At 38.8% G+C, this 21,223-nt stretch overlaps 1 protein-coding gene across 9 annotated transcripts in view; it reads right to left on the bottom strand.

The window, feature by feature from the left end:
• SYTL5 (synaptotagmin like 5) overlaps positions 1 to 21,223 on the bottom strand; it is a 273,738-nt gene that overhangs the window by 77,036 nt on the left and 175,479 nt on the right. For 6 of the 9 annotated variants that reach the window (XM_070502421.1, XM_070502422.1, XM_044763566.2 and 3 more), the window contains 6 exons: positions 18,254 to 18,395; positions 13,753 to 13,885; positions 11,973 to 12,079; positions 5,220 to 5,312; positions 4,546 to 4,611; positions 1,760 to 1,938 (listed from right to left, as the gene is read on the bottom strand). In XM_070502421.1, the coding sequence (XP_070358522.1) occupies positions 1,760 to 1,938; positions 4,546 to 4,611; positions 5,220 to 5,312; positions 11,973 to 12,079; positions 13,753 to 13,885; positions 18,254 to 18,395 (720 nt within the window). The remainder of the gene's footprint in view (positions 1 to 1,759; positions 1,939 to 4,545; positions 4,612 to 5,219; positions 5,313 to 11,972; positions 12,080 to 13,752; positions 13,886 to 18,253; positions 18,396 to 21,223) is intronic. The other 3 variants (XM_070502423.1, XM_070502425.1, XM_070502426.1) reach the window with 3 other exon arrangements.

Raw genomic sequence — 21,223 nt, forward strand, 5'->3', positions numbered from 1 at the left:
CAAAGGGAATAGGTAAGTGAGCATAAGAGACAGAACCAAAGAGAATGCAGTCTACATAAAAGGATACCTTGCAATATAACCCTGGGCCTTCAATAAGAGAGAAGCAGTGAACCATGTGGTAAAGAGTATGGGCTCTGGAGTCAAGCCAACTGGTTTTGAATCACTCCAGGCCTCAATGGTTTCGGTGAACTCAAGAACTTAAGTTAACCTGTCTATGCCTCAGTTTCCTCATCTGTAAACCTGGGACAATAACAGTATCTAACTTACGGCATTGGGAGGATTAAATTGGTTGATACATACAAGGAACTGACATATTATACTACTCAATAAATGTAATCTATTATTATGATTAATGGTTTCATAAAATATTATAGGGTTATGCTCCTCCCCATTCAGATGTCAGGACTTCTGATGAGTGGAGTCAATGGTAATGGGTGAATGAAGAAAAATGGTAAAAAAGAAGAAATAGAAAATAACAACCTGAAGTCACAATAGCAATTCTACCCAACACCTTTCCTCGAGTAGCCTAGGAGCCTCTTGGAGCAGGGGCATCACGGCAGACTCAGAAATGTACAAGATTGAGGTGTACAAGATACTACCAGAGTCTTGAAACACATCTACTGAGGCTTTAGATGACATGACCCCTTTCCATGCTAGTCTAAATGATTATATTGACTCTGAAGCCCTCTGATATTTAGCTGAGAGGTAGGTGGACCAAGCTGTACTTGGAATCCATTCATTTGCCTATCTTAGGACACTAAAAACAGCTTCACTGAGTTGCTTACTGAACCTAGATTATTTATTACGTAGAAAAGGGGTAACAGAGCAGGCCTGAGACTGCTATCCTTAGAAATGCCTGCTTACAAGGTTGGCCCCCTGGGCTGGCATCTGAGAACTTGGATTTCAGGAGTATGTTCATCTTTCCCAGAACAGATATAAGTGCTTCACTGTGACTAAACTATTTGTAAAAACAATATGGCTTATGCTGAACACCTGCTTTCCTTCTGGAAGACTGGAATTTTGGTCTGCGACCAGTTGAGTCTCTAAATGAGCTTCCCGGGTAGACAGCATTTCACAAGTGTTGTCACAACTCATTGCTGGAGGAATTAAGCACATCCTGTGTGACTCCACTGAGAAAGAACACTTGGAAGCCTAAGCCTGGATTCTTCAGAACTTCACCGCATATGCCTTTTCTCTTTGCTGATTACGACTTCATGTGGAGTCCTGTGAGTCCTATTAGTGAATCATCAAACCTGGGAGTGGTCTCGGGAACCCCTGACACATCTTTATATCCAGCTCCCCTCCAACGTGCCATGGTCCATACCTGCCTTCCAAGGATGACCCCCGGAATCCTGAGAGCCCCCACATTGCCCTTTGGAGTTGTTCAATTGGGCTTACAGCTTGGTAATTTTCTCTGGAGGGTTTCACAGCACAAAAATTGAACAGGATACTCTTATAGATCCTGGGGTGCGCCAATGCATCAGCCTTCTATCTCAAAGAGCTGCCTCTGTATAAACTACAAACATGTCAGTCCAGAATCATGTTGAGTAACAGCTTTTTACAAGTCAGGTAACCACAGACATAACCATCATACATGCACTTCAGAGAATATTTAGAAGTGTGGCATAGGAGGAAAGCGACAATCATCTGAGAAGGCTCTGAATCAAGAGGAATGCTAAGACTCTTCTGAAAGAGAAACACACATACTGACAAAGGATGCAGTAGTTGAAACAGTCTGAGGAATATGCTATGTGCTTACGCATCTGTCCTCTGTTTCCTTTCATCTCCTATGGCCAGATTTCTGCAATTCTTGACAAAAATGTAGAGCCCGCCAGTTTTGTAGCAGTAGCTGATGCGGAGAAGGATTTCACCACTGACCTTCACGTTGCCATAGTCTCCTGTTTCACTGTAAACACTCATCATGCTGTTAAGGCTGGTCTGGAATAAACAAGATGAAAAGAGATGTCCAGTGTTTTTCTAATGATCTCTCACACAGAAGCTACCCTCTTCATTCACAGACTATTCCTGTTCTTTATAATGAGCAGGAAAGTCTAGGGTGAGGGAAGAAAGCAAAAATCACTTGTTTTGCTCATTTTGCTGTTCTTGTATGAAATCCAAGCCTGATAAGGGACAAGATCTAGGACAATTAGTAAGGAAGGCAGGAAACTTGCTGAGAGGGGAAGCATTGCCTTTTTGGGTTAGTGAATACCCTTTGTTTATTCATTTCTCCTAATGAACACAGGATCATTGAGGCATTTCCATCCCCATCCCCATTTCCTAGCCCCATCTCTGTAGCTTTTTCCTTTTTCACTGGTAGACTCAAGGTCAAATCTACTTCAAGGTCCAGAGTGCACTGATCAGGACAAAGAAAAGCCTATCTCATATTCTGGGCCAGCATGAGCCACAGGCTTCTCTCTCCGACACCCACAGAGAGCATACCATCAGGCTCTGGGAAGCCGTAACTTCACCTTAACAAGGGCATGCCAGGGGAACATCCTACACCCGCAGCTGCCCTGATTCCCCTGAGCAGCTGTGTGGCCACATGGGTAGTGTAAGACCAGGGCTTTGTAAACCTCTGTAAAATAGCAACCAACAAAATAGAACATTAAACAATAAAATAATACACCAACCAATAAATTAAATAAAAATTAAATAAGTTAAAATTTATAATAAAAAATTATAAATAAAAAAATTCTGGTAGACCAAATCTACCAGAATAAATGAAGTTTATGACAAGACACTAATGATAAAGACACATATTTTAAATTAAATTTAACAAAATTATCTTTCAGTGCCAGGAGCACAAACTCTGTATCTTAGCAACACAACTGTCACAAAAGACCAGCTGGAAGGCTTTCATGAGTGATCTAGTAGTTTCCAAAGCCCTGTGTGTGAACCACTGGGAAATAAGGACTGTGGTGAGTGCAAAGAGAGCTTAGACTCTCTACTTTTTCATATATACATAACAAAAGTCATTACATTCCTCCAATTGCTCAGAGTAGAGACAGCTCAAAGAACAGGATGTGTAGTATCTCTTCTAAGCTTAAGTCAAGGGCAACAGCAAACCAAAGATTCCATAATTATTTGGAAATTATAACTTAAAGAGAGCCAGTGAGTGACCTCATTTGTCTTTCCTATTCCCTAAACAACAGAATTTTCATGATAGCAGGTGGCTTTGAGCAGTGCCTTTCAAACTTTAATTGCATATAAATCACCTGGGGATCTTATTAAAATGAAAATTCTGATCTATTCAGTCTCAGGTGGGGTCTGAGAATCTGCTTTTCTAACAAACGCCTAGATCTACAGTTCCCAAACTGCGTGTCGAGGCATTCCAGAGCACCACAGTAAACTCACAGGGGCACCACAGGATATTTTAAAATGTCAAGGGAAAGACAGTGACATCTGTCAGACACCATGCAAACTACTAACAGTAGTTCACAGCGTTAACGTTAAATCACACCTTATTCTTTTCAGTGAAGTTCTATCCGCGTGAAGCTGAGTTTTTGGCAGTTGCTGTGACAAAAGCAAGTATTGTACAAAAATCAACGTGGAACGGGAAATGAAAGTGGTGCTGTCCAATCAGATTCCAAGATTTGACAAGTCGTGCAGTGCCCAACAGGCAGACACATCCCAAGAGTAAGTATTAGGGGTTATTTAAGAATGGAATACAAACACTATTTTTCTTTTCAGTTTATGTGTATTATTTTTTCAAATGGCTACTAAGTTGTTAGGATACCAGTGCTTATTAAGTTTTTTTGACCTAATGACTTAATAAATGGGCTACTCACGTGTTACTTTTGGCCTAGGAGTGCTATGAAAGGATCATCAAGACACTAGGGGCTTTGTGAACTGACAAAGTCTGAGTCTCTGTCCCAGGTGATGCAATATTGCTTGTCCATGGACTACGATTTGAGTTTCAAGGACTTCAAGAAAAAGCTCTAACCCCTTCATGTGACATACAAGAAAACTCTGGCTCACAGAAATTGTTGGCAGCGCCAAGACATAAAGCAAGATCTCCAGATTTTTAGTCTGAGGACCTCCCACCATACCTCACTACCTCCTTGTATCACTAACTTGTGTCTACACCACATCCCTCTGTAGCGACATCTTCAAAGAAGGTTGTCTGTAAGCAGGGGCCCCCTGTGGATGGAAGAAAATTTAAGAACCCACAGATGCTGAAGCTTGGGAGAAATTAAGGCAGTTAAGACTATTTTACTGCTAACCAAATTTTATGCTATTAACAAAGCCAATGCTGTGATTTAAAATAGAGATGTTTATTTTAAGTTATCTTGTTAATGGTATATCATTTTGGACCAAGTGTCTTTTGACTGGTACTCAGATTCTAATGTTTAACGAACACTCTTTCTTTGGAATACTTGGATTCTGATAATGGTATTTAGCTTTTAAAGGAGAACCTCTGGTTAATTGTACACAAGTCAGAATAAGAGAAATGCTGGAGAAATTGCCCACCTAATCAGATTTCCCATATCATGAAATTTGTGAAGTATGGTTGGAAAGAAGGAAAAGGAAAGATTGAAAACTCACAGTGTCTGAGTCAGCATCAGGCACATTTAGGTAGGTCCACTTCCTGTCAGAGCCCGCTTGAGAATTCTTTAAGGAAGTTGCCCAGAGGTCAAAAGGAAAAAGGGTATTAGAGCAACAGAAAGAAATCAGAGAAGCAAAGAAAAAGACTTATAGGCACATAGACGGGTACAAGGACACAGAGGCTCCTAAAGCCTACCTCTCAAGGAAAGCCTTGAACACTAAAGTAAGAAGGGACTTTACTCTGTAGGCAGTGGAAAGCTATGGACAGTGTCTGAGTAGGAGAGAAAGCTGACTGGGTATGTGTCTCAGGAAAATGATTGGCCGCAGTGTGGAGGACAGCTGGGGAGTTGAGAGAATGGTGGCAGGGAAACGTATCAGCAGAGAATTGAGATAATTTATAGGCTTGAGCTGATGAGAGCCTGAACTAAAGAACGAAGACATTTTAAAACCTGGGTGAAGACCATGGAAGGAGGGAGAAGGAATCAGGAGCCTTAGGAAGAACAACAAAATTAGACCAAAAGGTACTCTGTGGGCAAAGGGCACACAGGAGACTATAATGACTTATAATTCACTATCATACATTTTCCCTAGAACATTCCTATCTCTTTTGGAAATGTACAGAAAATCAACAATACAAAGAAGAAACTTCCAGTGTGTGCTAGAGAACTGCTTACGGTTGACAGGCCACTTGCTAGACTGTGGGTATTTGCAGAAAACCCGGAGGACACTAAGTCATCAATGCCTTCTTCAGTCTCTTCCGAAGAGTCCTAAAGAAGGAGGGGAAAATCAGTGGTTTGGTTTCTTTCTTTCCTAGAAAGTCTTTTCACTTTAAAATTCACTTTCTTTTTTAAATACCTGAAAAATTAGATACAAATATCTAGAAATCATCCCATTCCTGGGTTTTTCTCTTTTGCCCTCCATTCAACCTGAATTGCACCACCAGAGCAGTGAGGTCTTCTTCATGGTGCTTGCTTTATGGAAAGAACATGAAATTTGGAATCACACAGACTTGGGTGTTCAATTCCTATCTCCCATCTCTCTAAGGTGATTCACTTTGGGAAATAAGCTTAAATTATTTTTTTAATTAAAAAAATTAAGGTGTGTGTGTGTATACTGTCGAGATGGGAAGATATGCCTTGAAAATCTCTCCAATAAAGTATTTTAGACGCTGGATTCTTGTCCAAAATCCCAGATTCTACTTTTCTTCCCCCTTTTTGTCCTACTTCCCCCCACTACTTTTCATGGTTATTTAAGCAATACATTTTTATAGTAGAAAACTTCAAGCAATATAGATAAACAAATTAAAAACATATCTCTTATTAACATATTAATGATCAATTTTCAATAATTTTTACAGTATATATATATGTATGGTATGTATGGGATACGTGTATATACATACACACACACACACACATGCATAAATGGATTATATCATGCATGCTGTTTTTTTTTATTATGGACAGCTTTGTTTTTTGCTTCTCCTCTCACCCCAGGTAAAACCAATATATTGCATTCTGTCGTACAAATTACATTCCATATCTTCCTCCTTGTTTATATGAAAAAACATATAAAATTGTGCACACACAAATCTGAGTAGTCATATATAACAAGTTATTTTAACAATAGTTTTATAGGTTATTTTTATTATTTTATTATAGATCATATATGTAATTCTGTGCTTTCACTTTAAAAAAATTCTTTTACTATAAAATATGACACATAGAAAAGTACATAAAACATAAATACACAGTATAATAACAATAGAAAGTGATCAAGCAGAAGGCCCCTTTGCATCCTGTCCATATCGCAAACCCCTTCTGCTCCACTGGAAATAATACCTTAACTCTTATGGTAATAACAGCCTGGCTTCCTCTATGGTTTTACTACCTAAGCATACATCCCTAAACAATTTGATTTTGTTTTGCCTGTTTTTGAACTTCATATAAATGGAATTAAATGTTATATATTCCTTTGTGTTTTGCCTCCTTTTCTCAACATTATAGTCTTAAGATACATCCAAATTGTTGCACCTTGCTGCAGTTTGTTCCCTACTGTTTAGTATATAATTATATGATATCCCACACTTTATCCATTCTTCTGTTGCTGAATATTGGGGTTGTTTCCAGATTTTATCTATTATGAACAAAGCTGCTATGAATATTCTTAAACATTTATCTTGGTGCACAGAAACACAAGTTTCCCTTGGGTACATAACAGTGAGAGAAGTTGTCGAGTCATAGGGCATGCATATCTCCATCTGTTTATCTACATATTTTTTTAAAGATAATGTCAAACATTCAGAAGTAGTCATACCAATTTACAGGCTGGCCAGCAACGTTTGAGAGTTCCCTTTGCTCCATATCCTTGCCTGCCAACAGTTGGTATTGTCAGATTTTTCATTTTTGCTAATCTAGTAGATATTTAAATTCTCCACGATTTTAATTTTCATTTCCCTTATTACTAAGTTGAGCAGCTTTTACTGATCATTGGCCAACTGAAGTTCCTGTCTTGTGAAGTACTTATTCAAGATTTGCTTATTTTTATATTGCTTTATTTGCCTTTTTCTCACTGATGAGCTCACAAGATGAGCTCGAGCACCCTGTAGTCCTAGAAAGTAAGAAAGTGCTGAAAACAAACAACAACAAAAAACCCAACCCACAACGATAGAAGCATGTCAAAGGGACACAGGCGGCAAGTGAAAGAGCTCCCAATGGCCAAAGGTAGAAAAATTTCAGCACACACAAATAAAGTAGTATCAGATTATAACTGAAAATATAAAATAAATATCCATGAGTACATACGGATCTAAATAAATGACTGAATAATATGGAAGAAGAGACCAATTTCCTATACAAAATAATTCCAAGTAATTTATGTAGATATTTCATCTTCAAGGAGGTGAAACATAACTGCTCCAGTGTGGGCTGCACACAGTGACTTTCTTCCAAAGAGTACTGCGATGGAAGAGGAGGAAATGAATCGCTTTACAGCGGGGAAACCTGACAAACACAACCTCAGCCAGGTGCTCAAGGTCAACATCAACAGTGAGCATGTACCCTTGATGTGATGTGGTGAGCGTGGCACTTTGCCAATCCCTTTCTGATCATGAGAAAAACATCAGACAAATCCAAAATAAGGGAAAATTCTGCAAAATATCTGACCAGTACTCCTCAAAACTATTAAGATAATCAAAAGCAAGGAAAGTCTGAGAAATAGTCACAGCCAAGAGGAGACGAAGGAAACACAACAATTAAAATGTCATGCAGTATCTTGGATGGGATTCTGGAACAAAAAAAGGACATGAGGTAAAACTAAGGAAATATGAATAAAGAATGGACTTGAGTTAATTCTAATATATCATATTGATACATTAATTGTGGCAAAAGTGCCATACTAACATAAGATATTAATAGGCAAAACTGGGTATGAGGTATATGGGAATTCTCTGTATTATCTTCACAAGTTTTCTATAAATCTAAAACTATTCTAAAATTTTAAAAAGTTTATTAACATGAATCCTTGTAAACCCGTGATTAATCCAGCTTAGTCATTGTGTTTTATCCTTCCTATACATGACTGAACTCAATTTGCTATATTACATTAATTTATTTTTGAATGCTAAATTAACCTTGCATCCATAGGATAAATCAAAGTTAGTTATGGTGTGCAATTCTTTTTGTTACTGGACTAGGTTTTCTAAAATTTTATTAAGGACGTTTCCGTCTATATCCATAATGGGTATTAGTCTGCAGTTTTCTTTTCTTGCAATGTCTTTGTCTAGCTTTGGTATCAGTGTAATACTGACCTTGTAAAATAAGTTGGGAAGTACTTCCTCCTCCTCAATTTTCTGAACACGTTTGTGAATGATTGATATTATTTCTTTTTCAAACATTTGATAGACTTTATCAGTGAAGCCTTCTACGCCTGGGCTTTTCTTTGGGGGAAGGTTTTTAATTACTAATTCAATACCTTTACTTATTCTAGATCCACCCAGAATTTCTATTTTTTTAATCAATTCTAGTAATTTGTGGCTTCCTGGGAAATTATCCATTTTATCTAAGTTGCCAATTCTGTTGACACGTAGTTGTTTGTAGTATTAACTTATAATCATTTAAATTTCTGTTATGTTGGTAGAGATGTCTCCTCTTTCATTCCTGATTCTGGTAATTTTTGTCCTCTCTTTTTCTTAGCGAGTCTAGCTCAGTGGTTTTCATTTGGAGGTGATTTTGTCCCCCAGGGGACATTTGGTAATATCTGGAGACATTTTTGGTTGTCACAAATGGGGGAGTGCTCCTGGCATCTAGCAGGTAAAAGTTGGAGATGTTTCCAAACATCCTACAGTGCACAGGGCAGTCTCCAACAACAAAGAATTATCTAGGCCAAAATGTCAATAATGCTGAGATTAAGAAATCCTGGCTAACTAATGGTTTGTCAATTATGTTGATCTTCCCAAAGAATCAACATTTGCCTTCATATATTGTAGCAGCTCTGGATTCTGATTATTTCTACACTGAGGGTTGCTGTTATCCCTTGTTTTTTGTTTTGTTTCCTTATTTAGTAACTTGGCTGAACCAATCTATGGAACCTGTTTCCTGCCCTGTGTGTGGCCAGTGATGTGTCTGCTCAGTTTTTTTTAATTCTTGTTTTAATTTTTAAGCCCAATCTCCTATGGATCACCCCTGTATCTGCTGAGTTTAGTGGTCAGTTAATAATTGTTTAGAGGTTATGCTCAAACGCCTCTAGCCAGTGAGCCATCAACTCTCTGTCAACAGATCTGTGAGTTCTTTTTAGAGTGCATTCAAAATCAGGCAGTTTTCAAGTCTCCTCCAGCTCTTATTTCCCACTGCACCTTCTCGTGTCTCATTTGTGCATGTGCTCAGGTTCACAGTCAGTCAGGCATGATTTGACAGCTTGGGCTCACTCTAGTTTTTACCCTCCCACAAAAATGTTTGGAGAGCTTGTCAAGGCCCTGTATAGCTGTCTCATTGATCGGATATCCTGTTAAATTTCTAGCTTGTTCATGGTCCTACTGCTTGCGCCAACAAGAGCCACAAACTCAGATTAGCTGAGCTGCTGGTCTTCCCAAATCCCTTACAAATTCTAGTAGCTTTTCCTTCTAAATCACTTAGGATTTTTTTGGTATTGAAGCATATTATAAGAAAAAATATATAATTTCATATCATATTTAATACTTTTAAAGATCATTTTATTTCCTTGTTATACTTGCCAGAATCTTCAAAACAATGCTGATTAATAATAGTAATAGTGGGAATCTCTGTTTTGTTCTTAATTTTAATGGAAATGGCTTTATCATTTCAACGTTTAAAATGACCACACAGTATGGATTTTCTGATAGTTACCATTTTAAAACCATATTTTAATGGTTTCTGTTAGTTTTAAATTTGTATTTTTATTAGATATGACTGTCAAATCTTGCCAATAGTTTTCTATTAACATAGTTTTATATTTTTTCCTTGAATATATTGAAATAGCGATTGTATAATACATATTCTTATATTCTTCCATTCATACCTAGAATAAAACTTTCTTATCCTCATTGCAATATTTTTTGATTCACTGCTAGGTTTCACTTAATATTATATTTCAAGTTTTGCATATATCTTCATCAGTTGGTTTAACTTTAGTTTTCTTTTCTAAACTATTTTTAAAATCAAATTTGAGTATTAAGGGTGTAATAACTTTCTACTATAAATGTGAAGATTTTCAGAGTTTTCTAAGACCAGGAATAGTTTAATAACATTGGAATTACCTCTTCTTTAAAGGTTGAACACAAGTAAGCTTTGAAACCATTTGAGTTCATTGCTCCCACCTTTTTTGTGGTGGATTTTAAAATACTTTCCCAGTTTTTTCTATACTACAGTAAATACCATTGAGTTTTAAAACTTCAAGTTTCCTGGCTTTCTTTGGAAAAACTGTATTAATGTCATTTAACATTTGTGTTATATCTTTTTTCCAAGGAGTTCAAACTGCATTATAGTGTGGGGGATCAGAATTTGCCACCCCAAAATGTGTCTCTTTGGCTTGATTATTATTATTTTTTTTAAAGATTTTACTTTTTCCTTTTTCTCCCCAAAGCCCCCTGGTACATAGTTGTATACTCTTAGTTGTGGGTCCTTCCAGTGTGGCATGTGGGAAGCCGCCTCAGCATGGCTTGATGAGTGGTGCCATGTCCATGCCCAGGATCCAAACTGGAGAAATCCTGGGCCGCCGCAGCAGAGCACATGAACTTAACCACTCGGCCATGGGGTCAGCCCCTGGCTTGATTATTTTTAAGAACAAAAGACTCAGGAAGAAACTTTGACCATCTCCCTAACTGCCTAAAATAATTTAAGATAGAAAGTCTGCTCCAAGAAGGAGCTATCACCACAGATAACTATAGTATAATATGGACTAGGTGGGGTAGACAGGGAGGAACCTAGCAAGGCCCATTTGATCAAAGTCCTCTCCATGTCCCATTGTCTTTGCAAGGCATGGCGAACATTTGTTTACCAAACATTTGCTTTTCCACCTCCATGTGCATTGCTTTCCTCCCTTTGAAGTCCCAAACCACTACCCCCAACATCCTCCTTTGTCTTTAGCTGATGATGGTATTTAAGGTAGTAGCTTTTCGCCATCTTGGTGAGTTATTCAGTTTTCCTGGGTTTCCCCCATGTATACATGTTATTAAACTTTATTTGATTTTCTCCTGTTATTCTGTCTCAGGTCAATTTAATTCTTGGAATGGCCAGAAGAACATAGAAGCATAGAAAAAGATTTCTTTCTCCCCCACAATAGCAATTATAGAAATCAGAATATCAGGGGCCAGCCCTGTGGCCGAGTGGTTAAGTTCGCACGCTCTGCTTCAGTGGCCCAGGGTTTCACCAGTTCAAATCCTGGGTGTGGACATGGCGCCGCTCATCAAGCCATGCTGAGGCAGCATCCCACATGCCACAACTAGAAGGACCCATAACTAAAAATACACAACTATGTACCAGGGGGCTTTGGGAGAAAAAGGAAAAATTTTTAAAAATTTAAAAAAAAAGAAATCAGAATATCAGAACATTAGAACTGGAAGGAACCTTAACAAGAATCTAATTCAGATAAGTCTAGAAATATTTGGTTTAGGAAATTTTGAGATCCCTCGTCTTCCAGGTTTAGATTAAGTGATGTGCTTTTAGCCAGGTATTGATATCCCCAACAGGTGTTTCCTTAGAGATAATCTTTACTCATTAACCTGATTATCTGTTACTTTTTCTAATCATTCTTTAGTTCTTTTTATATTTTAGTTGTGAAGACTAATAAGAAGAGATTACTGTATATTCTCACTTTACTCTCAACTCATCTGCCCCTAAAAGTGGACAGGTTTAGAACAAGATCACGCTCTTTCTTCATGATCATTAGACTCTCTTCCACATCCAACTTACCAAGTCTTTGTCTAGAGCCCCAGGGACAGACTTGCTTCTTATGCTTACAGTATCCTCTAAGTCTTCTGGAAATGACCCACTCAAATCTAATTCAGATCGACTTCGGTCTGGAGGAAGCAAGAGAAAAGGGAAGATGTGAATCAGCTTATTTTGTTATTTTTCAGTGCAAATATTTCATCTTCATTCCAATTCCTTCTAGGCATATGGCATAGATAGTGTCATGAAGGCAATAGAGTTAGTAATTAGTAACTTCGTGCTGTTTATACTAACATACTTCAATTTTTTTAATAGTATTTTGAAATTTCCTTGGACTGAATTATCAACACGGATGTGTTCATTTCTCCTTTGATCAAAGGAGGTTAAATGCTCTACCATAAAATACTAATTTTGAAGCTGTTTAAGGCTTCTGCTTTGCTCATAGACTTTGAAAAATTCTCACAGAATGGGCCCTTAAGCTTAGAAAAACACAACATGAATCATTCTTAATTTCAATATTTTGAGAATTCATTGTATTTTCATATTTGGCATAAAATGCAATTAAATGAAATAGCAAGTTCCTTTCACACAAAAAGAGAGTGGCTACAGGTAAATTGAGAGGAAGTTCTATTTCTTTAGGCCCCAGAACATTCTTTCATAAGAAAAATATCTTGCTTTTGAAAATATAAATTAAAGGACAGTGCATGACTCAGTGATGCTGTGGACAGCTCGCCAAGACACAGACAGTTTATTTCCACAGGACAGTTAGTTCTATGTCAAGGCCCTGTTGAGATAGATATAGTTGCTTATAAATGAGAAAGATTGCAGAGAGCAATTAAGTGATTAAGTTTGACATGATAAATGGAATAATGCAGAAGTGCTTAGCATAGTGCCTGACACAGAGTACATACTCAATATACAGGAGCTGTTGAACAGAAGTAGGAGAAGCACACTCTATAGCTTCTAGGCTAGTTTCAAACTTTTTATTTAACAGGTGAACAAATTTCCTAGTCTTGAACAAAATGCAACAATAACCACACACATTTAGAAAACCCTTTGGGAGCTGCCTGGCTAGGAGAGGCTCTCCAACTCAGCACACAGAATCCAGCCTTAGGCTTTACGCAAATATCATCATTAGGTAACAGGTAACTTTTCATGTTGAGGATTTTGCCATGATTTTAATTCTACACATGGGACATAAACTTCATAATTATGACAGATTTCTCTAAAGAGTCTCCTTATTCATAGGTAATAAAATTGCAACATGAATAATGCCTGCTTCACAGGGTTGTTGTGACGATGAAGTATAATGATATATTTGAATGTACCGTTCAAATGAAAGGGGTTATTATTAATCCCTTAATGCTGCTTGCAAACCACTCCTTATTTAAACCATGGAATGGTTAATATGTCTAGATATAGGGAATTTCTGACCACTATATCCACTGAACTACCATTTCCTTAAACTCTTGGAATCAAGGAAATATCTTTCATACCAAATGAGCCAATTATATTTCCTACACTCCTATATTGACATTGACGTTTGATATAGCTCTGAAACTTGGCAATGATGACTGGCAAGAGGATACACTTCACAAATGAATTTTTCATGAATACAAGAGGCTCAAGGCATCACCTGAGTCCATCTTCAAGTAGTTCTCATGGAGTGGGCCTCCCACCAGGGGTCAAAGAATGGACGATTATTTTTCTAAGGCATGAAACACCCATTTAATGTCACACCGGGCAGTCAACTATCTGATCCGGTCATTTTTTACAACAGAGCAGTCATGCTGTAAATACCCACCTGATGAGAGGGAGGCCCCGGACACTGCTATGGAAGGTGTGCCAGAAGTGTTTCTGTGATGACTCTTTGTGACATCCTCAGAGGTGCTTTCAGTGGCAGCCAAATCCATGGAATTTTCAAAACCACGTTCCTTCTCACAAAGCAAAAATGAGAAAAACCATTATACTCACTGTAGTTTACCTAAAATCCTTCCATATAAATATACTTCAGTGTAACCACATTTATATGTATGACTCTTTAGGAGGAGCTAGTTGACATTTGGAAGACCCTCTTCAGGAGTCCATATAACTCTAAAACTTACTATCAATAATTACTTTCTAAAATCTATACCAAGAGGTTTGTTTATTAGCATAAAAGGTGTTTATATATGGTTAGCAAGAAAGATGATACAGGTACCATCAATCTTACATGAACTATGTAAAAGAGTCTGGCAAGCTTCATACGCTCAAAGTAGTACTCAGGCTTAGAACTCTGTTTGGTCCTAAGTTTGTCGCCATTCTCAACACCCCCTCTCCTCAACCACCCCTTACCTCCTCCACCCCCATTTAACAGAAGACCATGTAACCTTTTCCTTTTAGCAGGCTGGATGATCAGAACACAGTTGGTTAGATCATTATTGGAATGAAACTTTCGTGCAAGGTGCTTATCAAAGTTCATAAAAGGATAACGAATGGGGACTTCCCCAGCTTACAGGAATAAGTGACTTTTTTTGCCTGCCTGCTTGCTAATAAATGCTTGTGCACATGGCAGAATTCAGTCTGAGATTTGCTTTTCTTGTACCATGTGATAAGGGAAAACTATGTCCCGGCTTTGCCTTTGCCTATAGGGGCTTGACCACTATATCACTCCAAGTTTGCCAGAGCATTAAAAACTAGTTTTGGACCTTTTGAGAACTGGACCAGGTTAAACGTCCATGCAAATGACACCGTGGAATAATAATAATCAAATCTAAGAGATTTTTCAATTCCCTCCTCCATAAAATCAAAAAGTGCCTTTCAAAGTCCTACAGGAAGGACTTTCCTCCGTGTTGTCCTATATTTAGCCCATGCCTTAGACATTAAGTGAGACTTTGATAACTCACTCCAGAGAGATGTGCCTCTCATTTGTTTAGCATGCTAATCCATGCAGCTTCAATACACACTGTTTTTGGCCCTTGATTATTCTCCAACACATACTACCTGTAGCAAGAGGAATATAGCTCCCAATTCCTCTAATTGCCATACACTACCAAGGTTTATCAAAAGACCCTGACAGAGGTCAAGTGGATAAATTTGTTTAGGTCAGTTTTCAACACCTCTTCAAAAAGTTGTTCACACATGGAGTCCTCCAATGAAGCAAGACCAACTTCCTTAGTGGCAATTATGTTGACAGCAAATTTTTCAATTGGCACTCAAGGATTATCCTTCATATTGAGCACTACTTGGCTCATTAATATTGTACAGTCATTAACATGCAATACATACGCTGGAGATTCAGGATGTGAAGCCTAAAATTAATAAGTTACATCACAGCAGAGGACAGGGTAGAGATGTTCGTGTTCTAAGAGTTTTCCATTTCAAAAACTTACCTCTCACATGCTAAAGCAGAAAAGAACAGTGAAACAAAGAGATACTGACAAATGGGAGAAATTGAGAAGTTGTTACCTTGATCATCATCTAACTCTATATACTTCTTCCCTTCACCATGAAAGAGAAAATGTGCTTCATAAAGTACTGCGGTGTCTTATGTTTATTCAACAGAAAATATTTCTCTTTGTCTCTTTTTCTCTTAGGAAAGACTAGCTAGATCAGCTAGAATGCAAGAGTGAGCTCAACATAGGCACCACCTATATATATATGTACATAGACTCAACTCAATTGCAGGGAATGTCTGTTGGGGAAATCTAGGCATTGTTTAATAAAGAAATACTCCTGTAGAGGCTGTTAGTTTTGAGAATATTAGCATGTGACAAGGGTGATTCTTTCCCCTAAGTTTTTTCCTCTAAGTTTGAGAACAAACTTGACTAACTTACTGGTCATTGAAATGAAAGTTTGCTGCTCCCCACTGGGACAGCTGTACTAGCTGTTAAACTTGTTAAAATACTTCTCTATCAGTTGGTAAACAGCACTACTCCCAGTCCATTCTGCCTTCCCTCTTCCCCTTACCCCCGCTCTTCCACAACCCTAGTTTTCCCCATAATCTGGGTCAATGCGTGGAAGGGTCCCCATGATACTGCTCCAGCCTTGTGCCAGCGTCTGTTCTGATTGCTCGGTGCCCCTGCCATACCAGTTACTAAATGATATTTTCAACATTATTCCTTGCTAGGTTGCCAAAGAAGTGAGTGTAATCATCAACTATCCACATGCTTTTCCGGCTCTTGAACAGTACTGCTTGCCGAGCTCAGAATAAATATTTAAGAAATTTTAAATATGCCTTATATCTTTTTCTTTTTTCAACTGGTATTTTCTCTCTCTCTCTTTATTTAAAGTTTTTATTTTTTCCTTTTTCTCCCCAAAGCCCCCCAGTACATAGTTGTATATTTTTAGTTGTGGGTCCTTCTAGCTGTGGCATGTGGGATGCTGCCTCAGCATGGCTTGATGAGCAGTGCCATGTCCGTGCCTAGGATTCGAACCAGTGAAACCCTGGGCCTGAGTGCGTGAACTTAACCACACGGCCACAGGGCCGGCCCCTAAACATGCCTTATATCTTATTGACAAGTACAATTTAGACTACAAGTATTTAAATATATCTATTATTATTATTCAATCTGTCTGAATGCCTTTTATATCTATATATAAATACAGATATATCTAAAATATCTATAGAATCTGATTGTTCACAACCTCCACTTCTAGCTCCCTGTTCCAAAGCTCAGTCTTCGTAACGCAATGGCCTCCTAACTGGCCTCCTGGCTTCCACACTTGTTCCCCTACAGCTGCTTCTCAGCACAGCCCCCAGATCATGCATAAACAGAAGCCAGATCATGTCACTCCTCCACTCGAAACCCTCCATCTGCCCCCATCTTATTCAGAACAAATGCCAAAGTACATACAGTGGTCTACAAGGCCCCATCGGCCCCATTACCTCTCTGAACTCATTTCCTTGTACTCCCCTCTTTGTTCACTCACAATAGCCACACTGGCTTCCTTGCTCTTCCTTGAATATACCAGCCATGCTCCTACCTCAGGGTCTTTGCACTGGCTATTACTTCAGGGGCATTAAAGATATTTTAGGGGGCCAGCCCCATGGCCAAGTGGTTAAGCTCACGTGCTCTGCTTCGGAGGCCCAGGGTTTTGCCGGTTCGAATCCTGGGCGCAGACATGGCACCACTCATCAGGCCATGCTGAGGCAGTGTCCCACATGCCACAACTAGAAGGACCCACAGCTAAAAATACACAGCTATCTACTGGGGGGATTTGGGAGAAAAAGGAAAAATAAAATCTTAAAAAAAAAATAAAGATATTTTAAACATTGGTTGAGCAAGGGCACTGCCCAGTCAAGATGGAGCCCAGCCACAAGTAATTGGAATAGCCTTCCCCACCTGTACCTGCTGAATATCAGTGCTGTCCCTGCCTGGAGTAACACCTTGCCCCAGACTCCCGCACAGCTAATTCTTTCACTTCCTTCAAGTCTTTGCTTGACCAGGGCCTGGTATATAGTAAGTCCTTATTGAATATTGGCTGAATCAAATAACTGTAGCTCGTATATAAAGATTTCATAGATATAGATGTCAGTTATGTGTACGGAGTTTTCTGCTTAATCAAAAAATCTAGTAGGGGCGGGCCTGGTGGTGCAGTGGTGAAGTTTGCATGTTCCACTTCGGTGGCCCGGGGTTCGCCGGATCGGATCCCGCATGCGGACCTACAAACCGCTTGTCAAGCCACGCTGTGGCAGGGGTCCCACATATAAAGTAGAGGAAGATGGGCACGGATGTTAGCTCAGGGCCAATCTTCCTCAGCAAAAAGAGGAGGATTGGCAGCAGATGTCGGCTCAGGGCTAATCTTCCTCAAAATAAAAGAAATCTAGTAGATGCTCATTCACTCAAAAGAACAGCTTCCGTACACACACATATCTTACGCAATTTAAGTCTTCATAATGTGTCGACCCCTTATTTTAACAGACATATAGAAAATAAAACTATAAAAAGATGTCAAGGTTCTACTTTTCCTGATTTAAATCAGTTTGGAGAAATTTCAGTGCAGTTAACTTATGAATATCTTGAGAATTATCAGAGAGAATCAAAATCGAAGACTTCTAAAATTTATATTTTCTTTAAACCATATAGCGATTTAAACCCCCATCATCAAATGTCACCTTTGAACCTGCTCCTTCCCTTCCCTTCTCACTTTAGGCTTTCTGCCAAGAGCTAAGGATGCAGGAGTTTCAGTCCTGCTAAAGAAGCTTGTACCATTAAACAGGGTAAACAACATGCTCTGAGACACAGAGCGATGAAACCCAGCCAGGCCAGAGCGGTGATGTCGAGTCCCAGAAGCTGAGTGTCCCTTCAAATTTGTGTACTTACTCTACTGCTGACTGAGCTCATGCTGCGTGTGCTTGCGGCTGGTGACCTCTGAGTGACTGGGGTCATACCATTGTTCCGGCTGCTCTTCAGGGTTCCAGCACCAGCTTCCTGGTCATTGAGATCGGATGAACCAGTGCTTCCCCTAAATGAGAAAGAATATTCTGACTTTAACATGGAATCAGAGCAACCAAAGACAAAGGGAAAAGCTTACAAGAAAATGACGCCATGTGACCCACATGAAGTACACCAGAGCCACACTGGAACTGGCCTGCATCTATCAGGTTGCCCTGCTCCTCAAAGACCTTCAGGGGCTCACTAGGTTCAATCCCATTTGTCTGACTCCAGGTCTTTGTAACTGAGCTTCATTCTGCCTTTCCAACTTTATTTCCCGCTACTCACCTGCATTCTCCCAGCCAGTCCAAGTTCCTTACTATTCTCTCAACTTGTCATACTCATGCTTCCACCTCTAAGGCTTTTGCTCGTGTTCTCCTCACCTGATATGCCTTGTTTACCACTCTCTGTCTATGCAAATCTTTCCTAGCCTTCAAAACCCAGATGAAGTCCAGCCTCCCCCATCAGGCCTTTCCTGTCAATCACAGGCCTTGTCAACCTCTGCTCTACTTAATTCCTGTTGACTTACAGTCTTTGCCAAACTATGTAGCTCTTGACTACAAATGTCTTGTTTGGTTCCATGATTGGTTCACATATGTGGGCCTGAGTACCTTTTTCAGCTGCGAGCTCCTTGTTGTCAGAGTCCCTGATGTATTTACCATGATATCTCCAGCACCTTCGTAATGCCTTGGTGGGACGGAGGCACTCAGCACATATTTAATCAAAGATTGGGAATAATATATCCTTTTCTCTGTGTTGTTCTAGTGTCTGACTCATAGTGCACATTTAACAAATGTAGTATAAAAATAATGAAATTCAGTAAATGGGTTTGACTCAGTTTCATGTTTGCTAAAAGCGATTCGATTCCATTCAATAATGATTAACGAAAAAACAGTTCCTGCCCTTGAGGTGACCACAATTTTCTTATTAAGTGGAGCTTCATAAGTAACTATAAGTTTTGACAAATTAGAGTTTAAGAGAAGTGTTTGTTCTTATTTTAGTCTTCGCCCTCAGTAAGCAGAAGATATGCTAAGTGGTAAAATATAAGCCCATATGAACTTCACTCTTTCAGTTACTATTTTAATAAGTTATAAGTACACGTATAATAATAAAAATCTTATTGTTAAAGCACAGCAGTGATCATTAATGGTGATTAGGTCTTACAAATTGAGCCAATCAGAGGAGAGACTTAAAGGAATAGAGGAAGGATTCTTTTAAAAGAATGTCTGGCTGTGTACACGTCATTACCAGGAGACAAATCTGGCAGAAGGAAGAATCAGCAATGACCACTGAAGCTATCAACCGCAGCTCCTAAGTTTTTTCAAGGCTGTGCGCCAGAGAAGCTGCCAAAGTTAACTATGCCCTGACCGATATCACCAGCCGCCACCACCTTCATAACTACACAAATAGCAGCTGCATTTACTGAGTATTTTCCAGGTGTTAGACACTTTCTGCTCTCCAACATCACTGGGGAAAAAAGCTATTAACCTTCCTGGTTTAAAGATGAACACTGAGTCTTGGAGAGGTTAAATAATTATTCCATACATGCATGCACACGAGCGCGCGCACACACACACACACACACCATGCTGTCACACAATTCGTACATGACAAAGTCAGGGTAAAAACAGAATTGTCTGTCTCCCCAAAGCCTGTGCTCATGCTAGTTTCTCATGCTGCTTACTCATCATTTCACCAAGATCAAGTTGTTACAACCAAGCAGGTTCTACATTGATACAATGAGCTATCAAGAAGTTAATCAAAGTGTCAGAGAGCTGGGAGTTAGTTTCTTGGAATTTGACTAAGAGAACTATGAAAATTTTCTGGGTAGCATTCCTTTGATACTACATAGAAACAGTGTCTTCTTTCTAGAGAGGGCACTCTGAATAAATTATAGTACTATAAACTCTGCTCAGGAGGGATCTATGACTGTGTCTTTCAATTCTGACAACAAGAGAATAGAATTTTGTGATTAAACAGATTGACACAATTTGAAATTCTAAGTTCCTTGGTGATTTTCCTGAGCCCTCCTGCCTCAGGTGCAACATTTCTACATTTTTCATGTCTTTCCAAGTGATTCTGCTCATCTTTGAAGTTTAACTTAGAAGGGGCTTTTACCACAAAAATCTCTCTCCCTACTGTTTCAGGTAAAATCTCCTTAAAAAAAGAAAGGCTAGGAGTGAATCTTGCAGAAATGAACCAAGAAGTTGTGATCCAAAGGGATTCATGTGGGTATTTCTGTTTGAGTTTGTGCTGAAGGTCCTCTCCAACCTAGGCAGTTTTGAAACAGTCCCCATCATGGATTGGCCTTGCTAGAAGGAAAAGTCCTATTTACGTAGACACTCCAGCAGAAGTTAATTAATTGTGGTGATGACATTCAAGAGTCTAACCTGCAATAAGGAAAAAATTCTTGTGATTGTAAATCAGCTACTGGAAATTATTGTCACCAGAAGCATTATCTCAAAAATGACATATACTTTCACATTTTGCCCTGACATTTACTGTGGGTTTCTCAAAAATATTTTCCTCTCAGTTGTTTCAGCTGATTAGACTAAAAAAGATTTAGTCTAATGAGGCAGAATATCATAAATATTTGGGTACCAACTCTGAGATGTTATGTAAAATATGACATAAAATACATAAATCTTTGCCACTTAACAGGAAAAGGATAAAAGTTCCCTCAAGTCTAAATTAAAGAAGTTTAAAGTTCAATTAAGAAAGAGCTATTTTTGATTCAGCTATCATGTTACTGACATTTAAATTAGAAGTATTAGAAATCAGTGCCAACAAAACTTCACGCTAAAATTTGCTCAAGGGGAAACTACAAGAAAGAGATACATTTATCTAGTTCTAAAAGGG

The sequence above is a fragment of the Equus asinus genome, chromosome X (genome assembly GCF_041296235.1).
Source record: "Equus asinus isolate D_3611 breed Donkey chromosome X, EquAss-T2T_v2, whole genome shotgun sequence".
Taxonomy (NCBI): domain Eukaryota; kingdom Metazoa; phylum Chordata; class Mammalia; order Perissodactyla; family Equidae; genus Equus; species Equus asinus.